The following is an 18,462-nucleotide window of genomic DNA, read 5'->3' on the forward strand; positions in this document are numbered from 1 at the left end:
TAAGTTGTTTGACAAATGGACTCAAAAGTACAATTTCTACCAGGCTGGTATGTTAACTCCAGTCTCCCCGCCAGCTACAAAAGCTGAAAGAAGGCAGAGCCAACACAGCCTTTCTCGTTTTCTCAGATCCCTCCGCAGCATCTCTGGGGGACGCCCTTACTTAACATTTTTTCCACCTCACACATCCCCAGAGCATCAGCCCAAGAGCTTTTGTTTTTCTCCTAATTATCTGCTAGCTTTTGTTGTATAAGAAAAGCATAAGCATGTAAGAAATGCAGTAGTGCCTGCATTCTGCAAGCATTGAAATGCCACAGAAATCTATAAAGTAAACCCTGTAAGCCCCCTGCTTAGATTCAGAGACCCCCAGATAACATCTCTTGATAATTTGTATTCTCTCTTTCTCATGATTTATCTTCCTGGTTATTTCTAAACACACACACACACACACACTATTGAGTTTGTTTCCTTTTGTATTGTTATTATTTGTGTGTGTGCGTGTGAGTAAAAATATACCAAACAAAACACACCACTTCAACAATTTCTGCGTGTACAGTTCAGTCCACCAGAGCCAAAATATGATCTTGAGTATATCCCACCTGAATTTAGAGACCATCTCAAGAATAGATTTGACACACTGAACACTAATTATCGAAGACCAGACGAGTTGTGGGATGACATCAAGGACATCATACATGAAAAAAGCATTAAAAAGATAGGAAGGAGAAAAGACCAAAATGGATGTAGAAGAGACTCTGAAATTTGTTCTTAAACGTAGAATAGCTAAAGCAAATGGTAGAAATGATGAAGTAGAAGCTGAATAGATTTCAAAGGGTGGCTCAAGAAGACAAAGTATTATAATGAAATGTGTGAAGACCTGGAGGTAGAAAACCAAAAGGGAAGAACACACTTGACATTCTCAAACTAAACTGAAGAAAGACGTCAAGCCTTAAGTTGCGCTATTGAATGATTCCATGGGCAAAATATTGAACGATGCAGGAAGCATCAAAAGAAAATGGAAGGAATACACAGAGTCATTATACCAAAAAGAATCAGTCGACATTCAACCATTTCAGGAGGTAGCATATGATCAAGCACACACCCAGCACTGCCCTGGGGAAACCCCTGTGCGGGGCTGTGACCAAGGGCCTCAGTATTGAAGGAAGAAGTCTAAGCTACACTGAAGGCATTGGCAAAATACAAGGCTCTAGGAATTGACAAAACACCAATTGAGGTGTTTCAACAAACGAATGCAGGACTGGAGGGTCTCACTCAGCTATGCCAGGAAATTTGGAAGACAGCTTCCTGGCCAACTGACTGGAAGAGACCCATATTTGTGTGCATTCCAAAGAAACGTGACCGAATAGAATGTGGAAGTTATCAAACAATATCATTCATATCGCACACAAGTAAAATTTTGCTGAACATCATTCAAAAGCGGTTGCAAGAGTACATCTAACAGGGAACTGCCAGAAATTCAAGACGGATTCAGAAGAGGATGTGGAACCAGGGATATCATTGCTGATGTCAGATGAATCTTGCCTGAAAGCAGAGAATACCAGAAAGATGTTTGCCTGTGTTTTATTAACTATGCAAAGGCATTTGACTGTGTGGATCATAACAAATTATGGATAACATTGAAAAAATGGAAATTCCACAACACTTAATTGTGTTTATGCAGAACCTCTCCGTAGACCAAGAGGCAGTCATTCAAACAAAACAAGGGAATACCGCGTGATTTAAAATCAGAAAATGTGTGTATCAGGGTTGTATCATTTCGCGATACTGCAGTCTGTATGATGAACAGATAATTAAAAAAACTGGACTATTTGAAGAACGGGTCATCAGGACTGGAGGAAGACTCATTAACAACCTGGGATATGCAGATGACATAACCTTGTCTTGCTGAAAGTGGAGAGGGTGTGAAGCACTTACTGATGAAGATCAAAGACTACAGACTTCAGTATGTATTACACCTCAACATAAAGAAAACAAAAATCCTCACAACTGGACCAGTAAGCAACATCATGATAAATGGGGAAAAGACTGAAGTTGTCAGTGGATTTCATTTTACTTGGATCAACAGTCAGTGCTCATGCAGCAGTCAAGAAATCAAACCACATACTGCAATGGGCAAATCTGCTGCTAAAAACCTCTTTAAAATGTTAAAAAGCAAAGATGTCACTTTGAGGACTAAGGGGTGCCTGACCCAAGCAATGGTATTTTCCGTCGCCTCATATGCATGTGAAAGCTGGACAATGAATAAGGAAGACTAAAGAGGAATTGAGGCATTTGAATTGATGGTATTGGTGAACATTGAATATACCATGGACTGCCAAAAGAACAAACAAATCTGTCTTGGAAGAAGCATAGCCAGAATGCTCCTTAGAAGTGAGGATGGCAAAGACTTCACATACTTTGGATGTGTTATCAGGAGGGAGCAATCCCTGGAGAAGGACATCATGCTTGGTAAAGTGGAGGGTCAGTGAAAAAGAGGAAGACCATCAAGGAGATGGATTGACACAGTGGCTGCAACAGTGGGCTCAAACAGCAGCAATTGTGAGGATGACATAGGACTGGACAGTATTTTGTTCTGTTGTATGTAGGGTTGCTGTGATTCGCAATCAGCTAGATAGCATCTTACAACAACAGCAGTTGAGTTACTTTGTGTACATTCTTCAAGTTGTGCCACCTTTCTCTACAATCTTTTCCAAGCTCTTTTTTTTCACCACCATTAACAAACTCAACTGCCCCCTAAGGTTCTCATCTATCCTTTCAAGTTGCCGTTGTCACTGTGATCACTTATACATAGTTCTTTAAAAGCATATGCTGCTTCATGCAGGCATTCTTTTCTAATTAGGCTAAACCATTATTTGGTTCAAAGATGACTTCAGGGAATAGTTTCAGTTCAAGGTTTAAAGATTTCCTCAAGGTAATAGTTTTGGAGGATCATCCAGCCTCAGTGGCTCCAAAAAGCCTGAATTCTGTGAGAATTTTAAATTCTGCTCCACATTTCCCCCTTTTGATCAGTATTCTTCTATAGAATCCTTGATCTAAATGTTCAGTATTGGTAGTTGGGCACCTTGAGCTCGCTTTTAACCGAGATAGAACCACACGTGTACTCTACAGCTTGCTTTCCCTGCGTGTGTGGGCGTCACTTCATTTCAGAGACCCCTGAATTTTGTTTCTTAGATTGTTCCGCCCCTCGCCTGACATGAGCCCCCCGCGGCACCCACAGTGCTGCAGCAGGCCTCTCGTCTGTCCTTGCACCCTCGGCCAGTGTCTCAGAACAGGTTCCTGGAAGCGCCTTTTAGTCATGCTGGCTGGTGGTGTTCCTTTTCCGAGTCACCTCAATGGGACAGAAGGACCACTTGTTGGCTGTTTTAAACCAGAAGGAAATCGGAGTCTAAGGAAATGTTGTCTGTGGAAACCCAGAAGCTTCTCTTGCGAACTCAGCTCCACAGAGGGCCCGGGTCTGGTTTAGTCTGAGCCTTGGTCAGCTGGGCCATGGGAGCCTGTTGGTCTCCCAACTTCCCATGATGGGCAGAGACCCCTGTTGTTGCCTCTCCAGGCTGCCCAATCCCACCTCCCACTCAGAAACCAACCCCTTCTGAGGTCTGGGGTGCTGCATGTGGCCCCTAGGAGTGGGACAGGCTCTGCTGGACTTCTGGCATCCACACCTCTTCCTCCCACACAGACTCCCATTCGTCTAAAGCAAACCTGTTAGGGGCCAGCAACTTGTGGTTGGTGTCCCGGGGCCCGCCTTACATGACGTCACCCAAGGGAAGCTCCGCACAGGGTGCCAGTGGGGCTCGTCCCCAGCCAGTCTCAGGTTGTCTCTCGGCGCAGGGACCCTCCCCGTGAGGAGCCAGTCACACGATGTGGGGTTGTCCTCTTGTCTAAGTAAGCTTGTCCCTTCTCTGTGTGTGTGTGTCTTAAACAGGAGAAAGAGCCCCAGAAAAATGAGTCTAGTAGCACTTCTGAGGAGGAGAACTGTGAGAGAAAGGAACAAGCTGCACAGCAGGCGTTTGTCTTTGGACAGAACTTGAGGGACAGAGTCAAGGTGCGTGGTCAGGGGCTCGGATGATCCCTTGCACTAATGAACTGATTCGTGTATGCCTCCCCCAGGATGAACAACGGGAAGTCCTGTTTTCCTTAGAAAAGGAGGGCAGGGCGCTGGGAAGCAAAGGGTGTGTCTTTGGGGTCGTCTCAGGACTTGTGCCACGGGCAGCTGCTTCTCTGGGTACCTTTCCATACCTCACTGCTCAGCCCACTGCTTTCCATACCTTGTTGGGCTGGGGGCACCCTGACGGGGCAGCCAGGCTGGGTGCATCCTGATGGGGCGCTGCCCAGCACCACCCTCCACTGAGCATGAGCGTTAGCGCTGTCTGCTGACGTCAGGCCGCCTCGTCCCGGTAGCAGGGACATAGCTTATCCCTGAGAACTGATGGCTTCACAGCAAAGGATATGGCCGACTGCACTGTCCCGTGCCTTCTACACGCCAGGGAGCTTTTGTCCTTTGTTTAGGGTCGCTCCACCTCAGCACTGTGGACATGTGGGGCAGATCATTCTCTGGGGTGCGGCCTGAGCATTGGAGGGTGTTGAGCAGCATCCCTGGCCTCCACCCACCCACTCAGTTCCTGTAGCACACCTCCCCCCAGTTGTGACAACCATAACTGCAGACATTGTCAGGTGTCCCCCGGGGTGGGGCAGAATTGCCTGAATGAGTACCACTGCCTTATTTTAAGTAGGGGGCAAAGATATTGCCTTCTGTCCCGTAAGGAGACGACAGTGTCTGCCACCTCCTGATCTGTCCAGCCGGGGGACTTGGGGTTGGGGTGGGAGTGGCTAGCATGGCAGGCCACAGCTTGGAGCTCCAGGTGCTGGGGCTCCAGGGAGACCAGAGTTGGGAACAGGACTTCACACAGCCTCAGGGAGGGAGAGACCTTCCATAGCGTTCTCCACAGCACGTCGGGCCAGAAGCTTCCCTCGAAGCCTGAGAGTCCACGTCAGTGACAATGTCTGGAGACTTCTGGTTGTCAGGTCCGGGGAGGGGGGTGCTACTGTCACTGAGTGGGTGGAGGCCGGGGGTGCTGCTGTACACCCTGTGGCACACAGGACAGCCTCACCACAGAGAATGACCTGGCCCCACGTCGGGGGGAAACCCAGAAGTAAGGCAGCAAACATCTCTGGCGTGGAGACTCACCGGGTGGTGCTTCCTGCCTGCTCCTCTGGTGCTCACTGCCCAACAGAAGCCCAAACCCCCCACGAGACGTGAAAAACAGGCGCTTGTGTTGCCATAACTTCAGGCCACAACAGTTAGTCCTTTGGGCTGCTCCCGACGAGGTAAAGGGCTCGAGGTGGAGGGCTTGAAACCCACTCACTTGGGATGGAATCCTGGCCTGGCCACTGGCGTTCATGCCAGGCAGAGGCTGGTCCTGGAGTTTGGAAGGGTGGGTGCTCAGAATTGGGGTGGAGCAGTATTTTATGGAGGTCTCGGACTTTCCTGGGCTTTGGAGTCTGACAGTCACATCCCAGCTTCTCTGTTGAGGGCACCCTGGGCGATGCTTGAACCCCTCCGAGCCTGTTTCCTTGTCGATGAGGTGGCTCCGTAATACCCACTCCTGGAGTTTCCGGGGGGATTAAACGCTGTATGTAACAGACTCAGCACAGCAGTTGGCATAAAGGAAGCCCTCAGGAAACGATCGTTTGTTATGTTTACGGCAAACCCCGGGAAATGCCAGACTTGTAAACATTCTGTGTCCCCTCGGCACAGGAGCACTGATGAGAAAGCCAAGGTGCCAGCTCACACGTGACATTTCTTTAACAAGGTAGAAAAGGCTCCCTGGTGCTTTAGGGACTGTTATTGTACCTTCACCATTAAAAGCACAAAAGCCCCCCTTGCCCCCACCCCCATGCACACACAGGAAGGCCTCGGAGCTGTGCCACCCGAGGAAGGATCGTGTGGACACCCCATGTCCTTCTCTGGGTCCTGAGTGTTCCCTCTGTTTCCCAGTTAATAAATGAGAACACAGACGTAGCTGACGTGGAGAATGCTGGGCACCCCAGCTCAGAAACGCCAACCGCAACGAACTACTTCCTCCAGTACATCAGCTCCAGGTGCGTGTTGGTGGGCAGGGTGCCCAGCCAGGGGCTGAGTGGTGAGGCTGCTGGCATGTAATGGGCAGATGGGGGGATGCTGGTTAACACCTTGAATGCCCAGGACAGCACCTACCCCAGAATTCCACACTTCTGCCACGGAGCGGGGTCCTGCAGAGAGGTGGCAGTGCCTGGAGCTGGGTGCTTCCATGGGGTGCAGGCAGAGGAGGCACGTGCAGCCTCCTACCCTCCCACTCTGGGCCCAGCTGTGGAGGGGCTGGGGTGGGCTGCTCTCCCCTGGGCTTGGACAGACACCTGCAGCAGGAGCAGAGCTCTGGGTGCTTGTCCAGGGGCGGGTGGAGGACACGGCCTGCCCTCTGGTGGTCCTCATGCCGAGTGGGCCCGTAGCGACTGGGTTGCCTCCTGTCGGCCAGGAGGTTCCGACCTCTGGCTGCCCCTGACCCAGGATTTGGCCTGTGGGGTGAAGACCTAAGCTTGCACTGGCTGCTTCCACTGCTGCTCATGTTCAGCAGTGGTGTGGATGGCCCCACCAGGTGCTTCAGAAGGAAAGCGTCTCCAGCTGGGAGAGGGACCGGCATGGTGGTCAGGAGGTGGGCTCAGACATCGGGCCCAGCTGGACAGTGAGCTCACCACTTAGCCGCACGCATCAGCAGAGTTCGTTGTTTTTATGACACACGTCTTTCTGCACTTCCACATTTTCAAAATTGGGAGGCACTTAGGATCTGTGATGGCTTAAATCAGGGGCACTGTGAGGGCAGGGCAGCTGGTGAGTGCCGGTCAGCAGGCCGCGCGCCGGCTCAGCGCCGTCTGTGTCACCTGCCAGCGACCCGGGATGGAAGGAGAGCTCTCCCAGAGAGATCAGCCCACTGCTGAGGGACAGCTGGGTTTCCTTCCGAAAGTGGCCGGCTCCCCATTCTGACCCCTGCGCTCAGCCTCTCCGAGCTGTTGTGCTCATCTGCCCAGCAAGGGCGAGGCCTACCTTCTCGGCGGATGAAGGAGCAGGTGTCAGACAGACAGACTGAGCCCGTGTGCAGTGGGTGCCCAGTAGGTGGGTCCTGCCGTTCACACGCCTCACCAAGACCAGCCTAGGGTCCGAGTTTCCCGTCCCAGTGCGGGCGTGGACGCGTGCGGGAGACCTGTCTCTGGCCTGGCCCTGGAGGACGGCTGAGTGGTGCTTGGGCCTGTGCTTTCTCCAGCAGGCTGGGGTCTCTGATGGTGTGTGCGTGTGTGCACGTGTGCGTTTGCACATGCGCGTGTGCCCTTGGCCCGTTCCATCTAACAGCCTCATGCTCACACGCATCTTTTCAGCTTAGAGAACTCGACCAACAGTGCCGATTCATCCAGCAACAAGTTCGTGTTTGGCCAGAACATGAGTGCACGCGTTTTGGTGAGTGGCTGAGGCAGGAGCTGTTCCTGTGGGGACCCAGTGCTTTTAGGGCTTCCCCAAGGGGACCTGTGGAACGTGGCTGCCGCGTCGTCCTCTGTAAAACTGGGATACTTTCAAGTGCGAGTCAGAGAAAGAAGACCCAGCTCAGGCTCAGCTTAGAGACGGGGTGGGGGTTCCAGCAACCCAGGGAGGTGCAAGCTGGTGAGCACACCCCTGTCTTTTCCCGAAATCTGCCAGCAGTTGTCCGCTGTGCCAGCTGTCAGGGTCTGTGCTCCCTCCTGGTTAAGGCCAGCTGGAGTGACAGCCACCAGGAAAGTCCTAAAGGTTCTTAGCTCCATGCTACTGCTGGACGCTTAGAGCCCAGGAGGGTGGCCCTACCCCACCCCGAGGCTGCAGCCCCGTAGGAGCCAGGCAGGGTGGTCTGTGTTCCCGGCCATTGCAGGCCAAACAGGGCTGACCCCTCCCCAGCAGGCCTGCTCGCAATGCGCCCACCCACCCAGCCGATGGATCAGCGTGCACCAAAGGACCCTCCCTTCCCCGGGCACCCATCCAGCCGGGGAATCGTTCACCCGCACTCCTTTTCTTCCCGGTCAAATGCTCACAGCCCCACTGTTGTCTGTGAGGAGCTGGTTTGGCCCCCCAGCGTTCCCCATCCTGTCTCGGTGTCCACTGAACCCGGGAGCCTCCTGCTTCTCTTCTCCTGCACCAGTGCGCTCCATCTGCAAGCTGCGCTGGGGCTCCGAGGGCAGGTGCGGGTGTCCATGGGAGGCACCCAGGAGTGAGTCTGCAAGGACTGCGAGCTCCGAGTGCAGCGAGCGTCGAGCCGCCGCTTTCTGTGAGGGTTTGCAGCCGCAGGGCACTCAAGGGGCGCTGTGTGCAGATGGGGCCCGAGCATCCCTGACCTGGGGGAAGAACCGCTCCGCAGTCACTTCTCCCGGGTCTGCACAGGCCCTCCAAGCTGTAAAGGAGAAGCCACCGCAGAAACACTGCCAGGCAGAGGAGAGCTGGCACTGTGGGCTCGTGCCCAAGCCTTGCTCTGCAGCCCCGTCGCCCGGGGCCACACAAACACCCCTCATCCCATGTGCCTTCATCTTTCCACAGAGCCCGCCAAAATTAAATGAGGTCAGCTCAGATGCCAACAGGGAAAACACGGCCGCCGAGTCCAGGTCCGAGTCCTCTTCCCAGGAGGCCACCCCCGAGAAAGGTACTTTAGAATTCTCCTGCCCCCGGGAGCGAGTTATGGGAGGGGCTGTCCCTCTTCGCCCCTGCCCGTGATGCCCACCTGTGAACCAGCTACTGGGGCAGCAGTGGTGGAACAGAAAAAAGATGGGAAACGCTTGCCTTCAGGAGAGCGAGGGCTCGTGTCACTGTGCAGACTGGGTCGGGGGCAGGCAGGGCGTTGCTGAGGCGACCGTTGTCCTCCCCCTGCGTGCTTGGCAGCAGCCTTGTCCCCACCCCGCATGCTCAGAGGGAAGTGTCATTTCAGCGACCTGCGTTTGAAGTCTCTTGCTGTCCGGTCCTCTGCTGGGTGGGAAGGCGAGAGATCGGGAGCTGCACTGACCGGCCCAAGTGGCCTCCCCACAAATTCCAAGGCCGGATTACTTGGCCTGTTTCCAGCGTTCACTCCAGGGCCCCGGTGTGGCCCACAGGGGTAGCTGTCACCCATGAGGCCAGGACCACCCCTTTTGGTCTCCTGTGAGCTAGAAACCGCTCCCCCCACCCCCTGCCATTAAATAGTCAGTGTTGTTCAGGTAATAACCTTTCAGAGTCCCTGGCCGAGTCGGCAGCCGCCTACACCAAGGCAACAGCTCGGAAGTGTTTGTTGGAAAAAGTGGAAGTCATCACCGGGGAGGAGGCAGAGAGCAACGTGTTACAGGTGAGGGGCCAGGGGCCAGGGACAGCCAGCGGTGGCCCGTTTCTCTGTATCTGAGGGTCCAGCCCTCATCCTCCGCACACCAGGGGGCTTTCCCACAGGGCGACAGAGGTGACGGGCCGGCCCAGCTGTCTTCCGAGGGGTTGCTTGTATTGTTTGTTCTCTGGAGCAAAAAGATCTGTTTTGAGACATTCTTGGTAATTCAGGGAATTGCAAAGACTGCCAAACAGCTTCTCTGCAGGGGCGCAGCAAGCGCCCAGGGGCAGTCTCTAAACTGCCCCCCCAATTCAAGCACCCAGGGGCAATCTCTAAACTGCTCCCCATTCATGTACCCAGGGACAATCTCTAAGTTGCAACAACCCCCTATCCTCCCACCCCCCACCAGTTTCAGGATGAATAATAGAAGTTGGTAGCTGTGACGCGTCAGCAGAACCACCTTCCCCCCTCTTGCCCGGCTGCCTCAGTCAGGCACCTTTATATCTGTGGCGCCTCAGAATGTCATTCTGCGCCTTGTCTGGCGCCCCTGTTGCCCCCTTGGACTTGCACTCGGGGACAAATGCACCCCTCTGCCATCCCCCCCATCTCTGCTTCTCTGCTACCCAGAGTTAATAACCGTAAATATTTTGGCACACAGGCATCTCGAGTTTATTGGGGAGGGTCAAGGGTCACAGATGCAGCCAGAACTTTCCTTCCACTTTACCCGTCGCCATCCCCCCTTCTCTGGGACATCCTTTTATGCATACGTGTGTGTGCATGTGTGTGTAAACCATGTGTAGTACTGTGGGATTTTTACTACCACTTTTTTAAATCTGTTCCTTTTGAGAGATACTGACTGTTGGGGACCTGCAGACTTTTTCTGTAAAGAACCAGATGGTAAATATTTGTTTTAGGCTTCGCGGCCTACAAATGGCCTCTATCACAAAGTCTTTGTTTGTTGGTTTGTTTAATAACAGCTTTATTGAGATACAGCTCACATACCATAAAATTTCCCCTTTTAAAAGTATGCAGTTTCATAGTTTTCAGTATATTTACAGTTTTGCAGCCATCACCACAATCTAATTTTAGGACGTTTTTGTTCTCCTAAAAAGAAACTCTGTACTTGTTAGCGGTCACTTCCCATTCCTCCTCCCCACAGCCCCTGACAGCCAGTGATCTGCTTTCTGTGTGTGGATTTGCTTACTCTGGACATTCCGTGTAAATGGGATTATTCCATAGGTGGCCTTTTGTGTCTGGCTTTTCCCACGGAGCGTAGTGTTTTCAGGGTTCACCCATGTCGTAACGTGTATCAGTCAGCGCTTCCTTCCTCTCTGTGCCTGAATGATACTCCACTGTGTGGCTGGGCCCCATTCTGTTGATCCATCATCTGTGGATGTTGGGTTGTGTCCACTTCGGGCTGCTGCAAATAATGCTGCTGTGAACGTGCGTGTACAAGTTTTTGTGTGGACACATGCTTTCAATTCTGTAGGGTATATACCTGGGAGCGGAATTACTGGGTCATATGGTAGCTTTCTGTTTAACCATTTGAGGAACATATCTTGGCTGTTTTCCTGAGCAGCTGCAGCATTTTACATTCCCACCAGCAGTGTATGAGGGTTCTGGGTTCCCCACTTTTTCCCCAACACTTGCCATGATCCATCTTTCTGGTTGTAGCCGTCCTGGTGGGTGTCTGAAGTGGCCTGGGCCCCTGCTCACCAGGAGGGCCGTCTTTGTGTTCCAGATCCAGTGTAAGCTGTTTGTCTTTGACAAAGCCTCACAGTCCTGGGTGGAGAGAGGCCGGGGGCTCCTCAGACTCAACGACATGGCGTCTGCGGACGATGGCACGTTACAGTCCCGGTTAGGTGAGCAGTGTGGGGTCCTGGGAGAAGGCCTGGGATGTGCAGAGAAGTGTGCTTTCCAGAGGGCGCCAAGGGCCACGTCCCAATTCGTCAGTAGACCCACAGAGCAGGAGCAGGCCCCCCAGGATGGCCACCACCCACACCCCGCACCAGGCGGCCACCTGAGCCCACACCCGGCACCTACCGTGCCCACACTCCACCCCAGGCGCCTGGCTCTGCCCTCACCCGGCATGCCTCACCCTTGGCTCCAGGAGCCAGCCCTCCCTCGGCCTTTCTTTTTACTGAGTACTCAAATGAGGAAAAGTACTTATCATTTTTTTTTTAACTTATTTTCTGATAAAAATGATACTTGTTTTATGGTAGAAGAGGAAAAAGAAGAAACAAAATGTCAACTATAAAAACCAAATCGATTGCCATTGAGTCGATTCCAACCCATAACAATCCTATTGGACAGAGTAGAACTGCCCCATAGGGTTTCCTAGGCTGTAATCTTCACGGAAGCAGACTGCCACGTCTTTCTCCTTTGAAACAGCTGGTGAGTTCGAATAGCCGACCTTTCGGTTAGCAGCCGGGCAGTTAACCCCTGCGCCACCAGGGCTCCTTCTGTCAACTCTAGTCCTCTTTATAAAGAGATAAATCTTGGTTAACCTGTCAGCAATCCAGTCCTGTTTTTTGGTTCTTTTTTCATGAAATGGGGCATTTTCACGTCCTGCTGTTTTCAGTTGCTATTTCATGAGCGTGTTCCCTGTATCATTAAATTTTCTTCAAAAATGCGATTGTTTTTGAAAAACTTCTTCGTTAATATTCCATTGACAACTAATGTATATAGCCATTTCCTTATTGAGGGACATTGAGGTTTCTTATTTTTTACTGTTGTAAATAATCCTAATCCTCCTGGGGCCATCTTTATGCACAAGTCTTACTCCCAGAGGTGTGTTTGTTGTAAGAATTTACATGTAAGAGTTTACATGTGCGTATAACACATACGTATCCTAACCACTATCAGTGGCCGTGGAGTTGACGCCGACGCACGGTGACCCCTTGTGTCAGAGTAGAATTGTGCTCCATAGGGTTTTCAGTGGCTGATTTTTTGGAAGTAGATTGCCAGAGCTTTCTTCCAAGACACCTCTAGATGGACTCGAACCTCCAACCTTTCTGTTAGCAGAGAGCATGTTGACTGTTTGCACCACCCAGGGACTCCGTGTGTGTGTGTGTGTGTGTGTGTGTATGTATAAATATATATACATATTTTTTTTTTTTAAGAATGCCAACATATATATGTGCACGGGTGTGAAACGTGTGTTTTTCTCTTCCCAAATTAAAATCGTCTTCTGGCCTTCACAGAAACATGGATTTCTGGCCCCATAGTAGCTCATGCTGCATCCTCTCAGCAATGTTTTCACCCACATGCAGGACTCACAAGGTTCCCAAAGGTGGAACAGAGATGAGGACCGCCCCTGTTTGGGCATGTCTCAACCCCGTGGGCGTCCTCTTGATCTACTTTACATTTTTTATTATGGAAATCTCCAGCCCCATGTGAATGAACACAGAGAGCGTAGTACTGTGAGGTCCTGCAGCCTCCTTCTGCTCTTCCTTGTCGCTGACCTGTGGCCTGCTTCAGCTGCTCCCTCCTGCCCCCATCGACTCCCATGACCCTCTCCCTCCACCCACGCAGCCTTGATTCTTCTCACAGCCCTCCCCCAAAGCCCACCAGAGCCTCTGCCAGCCTCGGAGGGACTCATTGGGCAGGCAAGGCTGGGCCCAGGGGAGTGGTGGGCACAGAAGAGCCAGGGGGTCGGGGCCAGGACCCAGCAGGTGCCCCGACTGCCCTCAGCCGCTCCACGTCCCGTGTGGCCATTTGGGGCTCTGGCTGAGGTGACAGGCTTCCTAACCCTCTCCAGGCCCGTCCCAGTGGGGAGAGCTGGGCCGGCCCCAAGGCAAGAGGCCACCTGTCCACAGGCTTATCAGGGTGTCAGGTACAGCAGGGTGAGTGGGCTGTGACAAACAGGGGACAGGACCCCAGACCCTGCAGGCCGACCACATAGACGGAGAGAAGGAAGGGGCTTCCCGTGTGTCTCCACAACAGGTTGCCCCTCACTCTGTCTGCCAGGCCCTCTCAGTGGGAGCTGAGAAGCAATGTGCTTCTGTCGTATGAGAAACCGCGGGGAGGGCCAGGGGCTCGGCCTGAAGTGGGGCGTGGGGGGCGTCACTCGCAGCTGTGTGTCACATCCTGCCCGCCTCCTGCAGTTCCCCTCCTGCTCCTGTCTGGTCATGCCTTCCCCGGAGGGAGCTGCCACCTTGGCACGTGACTGTGGGGACCACACAGAACCCCCTACCTCTGGCCACTAGTCTGCACCCCTGGCCTTTGCAGCCCACTGATGCCACCAGTGGCCTTTGGTGGCTCTGGAGCTAGGGGAAATGGCCTCCCACCCACAGCAGGCGGGGTGGGCCAGGCTGCAGGGCCGGCTCCCAGTATGGGTGGCCACCGGGGGTTGAGGGGCTCTGGCTTAGCAGACAGGCGGGCAGCTTTCACATATCTCAGGACAGCCGTGGAATTATTTGTGACATTCAGTGTCCTTCCAAGTTGTATCTTCCCCCCGCCGGCTGTTTGGGGTTGACGGTGGCCTTGTCATTGCAGTGATGCGGACCCAGGGGAGCCTGCGGCTGATCCTTAACACCAAACTGTGGGCGCAGATGCAGATCGACAAAGCCAGTGAGAAGAGCGTGCGTGTCACAGCCACAGACACGGAGGACCAGGGCGTAAAGGTCTTCCTCATCTCGGTGAGCGGGCCCCTGGCCCCGGGGAGGAGGGCCCCAGGGTGGTTAGCAAAGGTCCCATCCTATGAGAAGGACCTCGGCAGCACAGCCACGGGCATCTCTGAGCTCTCCGCCAGCTCACAGCTGTGGGGGGCAGAGAAGGGCACCGGGGTCTGGGCTGCACAGGGCAGGCTTAGAAACTGCCAGGGGGAAGCCTGGGGGCTGTACGGTCCTGGGCATTCGGGGCTGGGGGCAGGGCGCTGCCGAGGACGGGGAATGGGCCTTAGTTTCGGGCGATACACTGCCAGCCGCCAGGGACCGCAAGTGTGCCCTCCTCCTCCTCCCCCAGCAGCAGCACCTGGAGAAGCCATGAGGGATGGACCATGGTCTGGCCATGTGCTCAGGGGTCACCTCTGTCCCATGTCCCATGTGGAGGAACAGTGGTCACATCGTTAGCTCTGACAGGCTGGGCTCTGTGCAGTCCTTGGAGCCACAGAGAGGCCCATGATCTGACCCGTGGGCAAAGGGGTCAGTGTGCTGTGGATGGGGTGCTTCTGAGCCCTGTAACCCAGCACTTTCCGCCTCGTCACAGGTGGGTGAGGGCAGGTGGGGGACGACGACTGGGGTCCCAGGGCAGGGCCCCAGCCTCAGACAGGAGCCTCACAGCCCTCTTCCCCTGCAGGCCAGCTCCAAGGACACAGGCCAGCTGTATGCAGCCTTGCACCACCGCATCCTGGCCCTGCGCAGCCGTGTGGAACAGGAGCAGGAGGCCAGGGTGCCCGCCCCTGAGCCGGGGGTGGCCCCGTCCAATGAAGAGGATGACAGTGATGACGATGTCCTGGCTCCCTCAGGGGCCACAGGAGGCGGTGAGCTGGATGGGCCCCGCCACCCCTCACCCACTGTCATAAGCTGGGGTGACCTAGGCGTGCCCTCAGTGGGGCCAGGCTGGCCCAGGGAACTCAGTGTCCTCACATGTGGCCCCAAGCCACGACCACATGACCCACTGCTCTCTCATCCAGCGGCCTGGAGCCTTCCTGGGCAGGGCCAGGCAGTGAGTCCCACTCTCCCCACAGGCGCCGGTGATGAAGGGGACGGGCCCACGGCCGGGAGCACATAGCGGCTGGGCCGCCGCACACAGGCTGCTGCTTTGTCCGTCTGTCCGCCCGCCCGCCCTCGCCCCTCCCTGCGGCAGCGTCGCGGCAGCATCGGGGCGCAGACTCGGAACCACACCCCTGTTGGGTCGCCACAGTTTGGATCCGCACGTCCTGTCCCAAAGCAGACTCGGAAGTGCCCGGTGTGGCGTGGGCACGAGACCTCATCATATTGATGAGCAGAACACAAGGACCTTTCTCCTCCCCCTTTGAATTGAAATGGCACATTAAGACTTGTCATGGCTTCTCACTGGGACGGGCACCTCGTCTCTCCCCCTCGGGTCGCGGCCTTCAGGCCACTGGCCTCTCTCCACTGCCACCGCCTGCTGAGATTCTGGCATGGGGGTCCCCGCGGGCCACAGCTAGGCGTCGGCATCTCTCCCCCGAAGTGTAAACACTGGGCCTGTCAGACGTTCTGTAAGGACTCTCCACCCCGTGTCCCCGTTCTCATTTGGGGTTCATATTTTGCAGATCTTTATTTTTTTTTATTTTCCAAGGATGAGTTTCAGTTTCTTAGATGCAGGAAAACGCTCCCATTTGCTGAGCAGCCACTCTGTCCCATCGTCCACACCTCGTGCTCCTGGCCTTTGTGCAGGGCCTGGGCCTTACTGGGGCTAGGGCTGGGGCAGCAGGCCGCTCTCGGGGAGACCCCACTCGTTCCCCACCCCAACTTCCTTCAGGCTGAGTCAGGGTGGTGAGGGTGGCCTAGTTCTGGAGAGAACCTATCTAAAGGGTCTCTGGGCCCTGGAGGGATCCCACCCACCCTTCCTGCCTGCACATCACGTGGCTCACCCACTGTCTGGACCCCAGTACAGCCCTGCCTCTGACCCTGGCCATTCCTCCCCCGGCCCAAGGTGTTGCTGCGGCTGGGGGCCTCCATGAGAGCAGAGGGGGACCCTGGCCTGGCTATGCAGAGCAGGTGGGGGCTGGGCCCAGACAACAGTGGCTCCCACACCGGCCATTCTGCAGCCGCCAACCCAGGACTGTGCGCCATGCCCACCCCACACCCACGGCCATGCACCCACCAGGTGCGGTCCACTGTGCACAGGCTCCTCAGGATGGCAGGCATCGCCCAGCCCCTCCCGCGGGGGGCTGCTGCCTGGGCTCTGCACCCCCACTCTGTGGTGGGGGCGGGAGCGGCCCCACAACCGGCCCAGCTCCCTGCGGCCACACTGCCCTGCCCAGCTGAGCACCGAGAAGACTACAAAGGCCCCTTCCACGAGATCCGGTCACTTCTCTGCTTTAAGCCTTAGCCAACTAGTGACAAGTAAAACCAGATAATGCCCAGGTGTTTTGGAACATTTATGTAAGATTGTCCTATGAAATGTATTTGGGAACGACATTAAAACTTTTAACTAAAACCCTGGCCTCCTGCATGCCCAGGGGCCTCAGGACGACGCCACTCCGGGCAGGGGGCACGCTCGGCCCCTTCCAGGACTGGCCGCTTCGTGGGGCGCGTCATCTCAGAGAAGAGCCGTCTTCTTCCGCCTGCCTTCCCGGGGCACACGAGGGAGGGGCCGTGGGGGCCCTGAGGCCCCGGGGTGGCGCTGACCGTAGGGGCGGTGGGGGGGGTCTTTCTGAGACGGGTCCGTTATAGAACCTTTGTCCATTCCACTGGCGGTAACGCAGACCCTGTGACCTGGTCCAGCCGGTTCTGGGACCTCAATCTAGGTACCCCTGGCTCCCTCCCCACCTCCGGGACGCAGTGTGGCGGGTCAGTGGAGGTGGGCGGGGCCTGGCGAAGGGCGGGGCCGCTCACAGTCCCCAGGCCCTTGTCACCATGGCCACGAACTCCTCGTCAGTGTCCACCGAGGCGCTCACGCCGCTGTAGTAGTCCTGGAACTCTGCCAGTGTGACCTGGGGGCAGACAGGCTTGTGAGGGGCCGAGACACGGACACCCCCAGTGGGGAAAGGAGGGGCGCAGGGCTCCCACCTGCCCGTCCTTGTCCGAAGAGTCGAAACTGTCCAGGAAGTGGCGAAGCACCTCCTCCTCCGTCCACTCCCCGCTCCGGACCTTGGGGTGGGCTCGGCCGCTGTACACCCCGCGGAGGTCCTCGACGGTCACCACGCCGTCCCCGCTGCGGTCCAGTTTGGCGAAAGCGGCTGCAATGACCGCCTCCCGGGCCTGGGACATGGGGGGCTGGGGGACCAGGGGGAGGTGGCTGTGGGCGGGACCCCGGCCGCGCGTGCAGAACGCTGGCAGGTCACCCTAGCAGGGGTCCCCAGGCGCTCAGTCTTGGCAGGCCTTTACACACCCACCCTTGACACCGCGTGTCACCCCCCTCCGGGCCGCGACCCTCACCCGCAGCGCCCGCAGAAACTCCTCCAGGTCTAGCGTCCCGCTGCCATCGCGGTCCCAGCGCCGGCACACAGCCTGCGCCTCGGCCTCACCCAGCGCCAACCCCAGCTCGGCCAGGCCCCGCTGAAGCTCTGCCGCGTCCAGTGACCGGCTCCTGTCCCGGTCGAGGCGGCGGAAGAACCTGGGGCGGCGGCACGTTGAAGGGTGACCAGGAGGGCTGGGGCCAGGCGGGCCAAGGGCGGGAAGGGTGGAGGGGACTCCCACCTGGCCAGGCCCTGGATGCCCGAGGCCCCGCGGGCCAGACACTGCTCCCGGAGCTTCTCCACGGTGGCGTCCGCTGCGTCCATGCTGGATAGGAGAGAGGCAGGGTGAGATTCATGCCAGGGAGGGAGGCGCTGGCCGCCCCATGTCGGCTCACCTGGCCTTCGTCTGTCCCTGGGTCCTCCCTACAGCGGTTCTGCCCAGCTCCAGCCTGCTTTGTGCAGCCACAGCAGCCGCGTCCTTCTTGGCAGGCCTGTTGCTAAGGGACTATGTGGCTCTGGAGGCTGGGAGGGGCCCAGGCTGTAACCCTCACTGTGCCAGGGGCCACAGGGCCCTACACAGAGCCCTCTGGGGCTGGGTGGCAAGGCTGCCCTGGCACTACCACCCACCCGCCATCAACTTGCTGACTCATGCCCCGTCTCCACAATGCCCAGCCTGGGATAGAGCCAGACAGGCAGGCAGGCGAGGCCTCCCTTCCCGGCCACAACCCCACAGGCACCACAGTGTCCTGATGGTCTGTGTGACCCTGGGCAGGTCCCTTCCCCTCTCTGGGTTTCCCTGGGCCCCTCCCCTCTTGAAGGGACAGCTCAGCCAGAGCCAGGGCTGACAGAGCTGCTGGGGGAGCCAAGACCTCCTTCTCAGGCCCATATCCAATGGAATGTTCCAGAACTAGTGAGAGCAGAGTCAGGACACAGCCAAGTTGTGCAGACATTTCAATGTTAACATCAACAAAGTCTATGTCTTGTAGTATTTAGGAGCCAATCACAGTATTTCTGTCATAG

General features: G+C 55.7%; 2 protein-coding genes across 2 annotated transcripts in view; one reads left to right on the forward strand and one right to left on the reverse strand.

The window, feature by feature from the left end:
- RANBP3 (RAN binding protein 3) overlaps window positions 1-15,856 on the forward strand; it is a 67,087-nt gene extending 51,231 nt beyond the window's left edge. Inside the window, exons 7-15 of the mRNA XM_023733090.1 lie at window positions 3,905-4,060; window positions 6,014-6,117; window positions 7,426-7,504; window positions 8,606-8,708; window positions 9,271-9,380; window positions 11,095-11,215; window positions 13,851-13,993; window positions 14,652-14,835; window positions 15,043-15,856. Of these exons, the coding sequence (XP_023588858.1) occupies window positions 3,905-4,060; window positions 6,014-6,117; window positions 7,426-7,504; window positions 8,606-8,708; window positions 9,271-9,380; window positions 11,095-11,215; window positions 13,851-13,993; window positions 14,652-14,835; window positions 15,043-15,086 (1,044 nt within the window). The 3' untranslated portion in view covers window positions 15,087-15,856. The remainder of the gene's footprint in view (window positions 1-3,904; window positions 4,061-6,013; window positions 6,118-7,425; window positions 7,505-8,605; window positions 8,709-9,270; window positions 9,381-11,094; window positions 11,216-13,850; window positions 13,994-14,651; window positions 14,836-15,042) is intronic.
- Window positions 15,857-16,866: 1,010 nt separating this feature from the next.
- On the reverse strand, window positions 16,867-17,771 carry CAPS (calcyphosine). The gene is made up of 4 exons (XM_004378420.1): window positions 17,684-17,771; window positions 17,423-17,600; window positions 17,054-17,260; window positions 16,867-16,977 (listed from the first exon to the last, which is right to left on the reverse strand). Exons 1-4 carry the CDS (start codon window positions 17,764-17,766, stop codon window positions 16,876-16,878), a joined length of 570 nt encoding a protein of 189 aa, XP_004378477.1. The 5' UTR covers window positions 17,767-17,771; the 3' UTR covers window positions 16,867-16,875.
- Between the last annotated feature and the right edge of the window lie 691 nt (window positions 17,772-18,462).

This window comes from Trichechus manatus, unplaced genomic scaffold (assembly GCF_000243295.1).
Source record: "Trichechus manatus latirostris isolate Lorelei unplaced genomic scaffold, TriManLat1.0 scaffold00057, whole genome shotgun sequence".
In the NCBI taxonomy this organism is placed as follows: Eukaryota; Metazoa; Chordata; class Mammalia; order Sirenia; family Trichechidae; genus Trichechus; species Trichechus manatus.